The following is a 4146-nucleotide window of genomic DNA, read 5'->3' as shown; positions in this document are numbered from 1 at the left end:
GATCACTACGGGACTCCCGGGAGCACGACGGGGCTCACTACGGGACGCCGGGGATCACTACGGGACGCCGGGGATCACTACGGGACGCCGGGGATCACTACGGGACTCACTACGGGACGCCGGGGATCACTACGGGACTCACTACGGGACGCCGGGGATCACTACGGGACTCACTACGGGACGCCGGGGATCACTACGGGACGCCAGGACTCACTACAGGACGCCAGGACTCACTACAGGACGCCAGGACTCACTACAGGACGCGCCAGGACTCACTACAGGACGCGCCAGGACTCACTACAGGACGCGCCAGGACTCACTACAGGACGCGCCAGGACTCACTACAGGACGCCAGGACTCACTACAGGACGCCAGGACTCACTACAGGACGCCAGGGATCACTACAGGACGCCGGGGATCACTACGGGACGCCGGGGATCACTACAGGACGCCGGGGATCACTACAGGACGCCAGGGATCACTACAGGACGCCAGGGATCACTACAGGACGCCAGGGATCACTACAGGACGCCGGGGATCACTACGGGACGCCGGGGATCACTACGGGACGCCAGGGATCACTAGAGGGACTGTACTGAGTTCAGTGTTCTTACTGGGCGATGACGTCTCGGCCTTTGATGATCTGCTTGATGGCTCGCTGCTGGATGGCCGACGGCTTCTCAAAACCTGAAACACAAAACAAACTCCGTCACATAAGGTCACATCTGTCTGTCCTACAGCGAGTTCTGCTTCCTGACCCGTTGAATAAAACAAGTTCATCACCTGCAGCAGCTCTGAAAACAACAGGGGGGCTGACTGAACCACATCCCCCTGGATAAAGAGGACCGGGCCTGCTCTCAGAAAGTTTAATTCATTAATGAGACTCGACCTACCCCACCAGACTCCATTCAGAGATTCTGCCATTTAATGTTCTCCTGAACCACAAGAGACACGCCGACATTTTCTACATGTTTCAGCTTGTAACAGTCTGCTCACTACTTCAGCTGCCTCCTGAACTCGGTGACTTTAACGGTGGTTAGCTGCCCTAGCTTCACTAGCGTTAATCACAACAGTGTAAAGAACTCAGCCGAAGTGAGCCAGAGTTTTTCTCCACATGATAAAGTGTGGGAGGCGGTGAAGCCTGTTTCAGTTACACAGAGAAGCAGCTGCGCAGGTGTTAGCGGCTAATGCTAACCAAAGTTTGTGGTAAACAGTAACACAAATAACAGATATTTTAGAGTTAATCCTACACTGTTAAAACCTTAACAACACCGTGTCAATAACTTAGTTTAAACTACTTTATTTAATCGTCTCATTAAAACGTTTCGGTGATGAACAGTTAGCTTTAGCATGACGAGCTAACTCGCCCCCCGGAGGCCGCGCGGATCCCCGGCCTACCGTAAGCGTAGATGCCGCGGAGCAGGTCCTCCCGGAGGCCCATGGTGTCGAAGGTGGGGGTCACATCCACCTCCTCGCTGGTCTCAAACTCCACCTTGGTCATGTCCTCCTCCCGCAGGAGCCTCTTCCTGCCCTGCGTACCGGCCGCTGCCATCTTTCCTGCGCTTTTACTTAGTGAAACTCGGTGAAACTCCGCTCCGCGCTGCCGCTAACCTGCTAACACGCTAACACGGGGAGAGAAAGAGCGCCGCCGCGTCGATGACGTACAGTGAAAGCGACGCGGTCCACGACGTCACAGTCAGCAGCCGGACGCGTCTTCTTCGTCTTCTTGTTTCCGCGGCGTGTCGCTGCCTCCTCTGTTCGTTATTCACATCTTAACGCTAATTGCCTGGATCCTTTTGCATAAACCAGTTTCATCACTCTAAGTTAACTAGAGAGCGTGTGTTAAATATAGTTGCTCCAGTTGCTCCCAGAGCTCTAAACAGTTTCCTCCTTTGGCGAGAGATTTTTCTACAAAGAACTAAAAATGCTTCACTGTTTCCATCAGGGTGTTGAGCAGTCAGAGCCAGCGCAGACCTCCGTCTCTCTTCTCTTACATCAGAAAGCACATTTTCCTTTCTCTACAGTTCTTTGTACTGAATAATATGTTCTTCCACTGACCTATTTATTATTTCTGTGTAATCCGGTAACCCATATTGTAAATTAATTTGAACTCTTTCCTCCAGCACCGCCTTCTGCCTCCTCATTACCCTCCGCTCCCATGTACCCACACAAACCCCACCTCATACCCTGCTTTGTGAATTCTATACAACACCTGCATAACAAGTAAATCGGGTCTAGAGTTCATTTTAGTATCTTTAATTGTAATCAGAGTTGCTGCTGAGTCGCTACATATAAGTGAATATTCCTGTTTATAATGCCCACAGCACTGCCAAAAGACCGACATATGATCTGGAATCCTACATCCTTTTTATAACCTATTTCTGGAATGCTTACACCAAAAACCAGCCGTTTTCTTTTTATTTAAATTCCTTTCTTGTTTTTCTTCTGATATGCACTTGATGCTTTCTGCAGTACGTGACAACTCGGTGCCACGTTTCTGTATATGGAATATTTGTCAATAAAAAAAAGAAGAAGAGCACCCAGAAAGTGTTTTGGTATTTGCTCACAGACCAGAACAAAACCTCAGCAGATTCCTCACGGACCATATCTATAGACTTTTATTGTGGAAGAAAGTTGTATTTTGCTTTTATAGAGGTCAAAGCAGTGGCGGTTCTACACCAGTTTTATTAAGGGGGCCGGGCTGGGGCCGGGCTGGGGCCGGGCTGGGGCCAGTTTTGTCAGAGGCAGCGTTCAAGCTTTCAGACTGTGAGCTCTGTGCTTGTTTAAACCTAAACGCAGCTGGAGGAGGAGACACTGAGCACATTGTTGCTAAAGTCTTTATTGCACCACGTACTTCACTAACCAGCGCAGTCGTCTTCACTGTCCCCCTCCTGTCCCCCTCCTGTCCCCCTCCTGTCCTCCTCCTGTCCCCCTCCTGTCCTCCTCCTGTCCCCCTCCTGTCCCCCTCCTGTCCCCCTCCTCTCCTCCTCCTGTCCTCAACACAGATGAGCGGAGAGGCTGCAGGTCAGCAGGTTGAGCCTTGATCGGCGGTGATCGGTGCTTGAGGATAAGTAAACCTACAGCTCAGTCTTTAGAGACTTCCATTCTCTACACATCGTGAAAACATGTAGATCACGTACCGGGTCACATGGAGGTTGCTTCCGCCGGATGTGGCCCGCGGCCGCCAGTTCAATGGGGCTGCTGTACCCTGGGCTCTACTTTTCGTTCAGCGGGGGGCCATAGGGGGGTCCAAGGTCTGTGGTACAGGGGCACTGGCCCCTGTTGGCCCCCCACCAAAACCACCACAGAGTCAAAGTAAAGAAAAGTTGTACTTCATTCTAAATGTATTAATTCTTTTGGCAAATTTCACATCCATAAATGTAAATTCAGCACTAAAAAACCTCATTCCCCACATCTGTTCACTACAGCTGGCACCAATTCAAGTGGGCCGGTACTCACCAGTACGCAGGACCAGTACGCAGGACCAGTACTTCTATATTTTACTCTTTGGTGTCCCGGGACCTTTTCTTGCAGACAGACACTGCTCTGCCCTCTCTCACACGCCAACATGTGAACAACATGTGAACAACATGTGAACGGGGACTGCTGGTCACCCTGGAGTTCAGGCTGGGGGTCCCAGACTGCACAGGGAACTCTGGGAAATATTAAAATGAAGAAGGTCCCCAGGTTTAAGTATGCTGGATGGTTGCGAGACTTTTTAAAGACGTGTTGCGCCCCCGTCAGCTCGCTGTATTAGCACAGCGGTTTGAAAGTAGAAAGTTCATCACGTTCTGCCTGAGAAACGTTTCAGTCTAATGTAGGTCAAACGGTTCCATCAGCAACAGATACTAAACAGTCGGGATCCAAAAATTTACTCTCTGACCTCAAAATCTGTTTCCTCTCTCTCTCCTGAATGCAGCTGTTTCCAGACGTGGGGGGGGGTAAATCCTGAGATAACTTCAGATTCCAGCCGTGGAGGAAATCTGGTTACTTTGGAGAAATGTTTGTTTGACGTCAGCAGAGAAACGTCTGATTAAGCTCCTCGTCATGAGCGCTCTCCATAGCAACGACAAATCCAACCTGGAGCAGCTTCTGTCGTCTTCACCTGCCCCCCCCCCCCCCCCCCCCCCCCCCCCTCCACCTCTG

The 4146-nt window shown here is 51.1% G+C and overlaps 1 protein-coding gene across 1 annotated transcript in view; it reads right to left on the bottom strand.

The window, feature by feature from the left end:
* The window catches only part of eif4a3 (eukaryotic translation initiation factor 4A3), a 7071-nt gene extending 5393 nt beyond the window's left edge, over nucleotides 1–1678 (bottom strand). The window contains exons 1-2 of the mRNA XM_046047862.1: nucleotides 1399–1678; nucleotides 615–687 (exon numbers count right to left, since the gene is read on the bottom strand). Coding sequence (XP_045903818.1) covers nucleotides 615–687; nucleotides 1399–1552 — 227 coding nt within the window. The 5' untranslated portion in view covers nucleotides 1553–1678. The remainder of the gene's footprint in view (nucleotides 1–614; nucleotides 688–1398) is intronic.
* Nucleotides 1679–4146: the final 2468 nt, after the last annotated feature.

The sequence above is a fragment of the Micropterus dolomieu genome, linkage group LG04 (genome assembly GCF_021292245.1).
Source record: "Micropterus dolomieu isolate WLL.071019.BEF.003 ecotype Adirondacks linkage group LG04, ASM2129224v1, whole genome shotgun sequence".
Lineage (NCBI taxonomy): Eukaryota > Metazoa > Chordata > Actinopteri > Centrarchiformes > Centrarchidae > Micropterus > Micropterus dolomieu.
The sequence above is the reverse complement of the archived record's forward strand: the minus strand, read 5'-3'. Positions and strand labels throughout refer to the sequence as shown.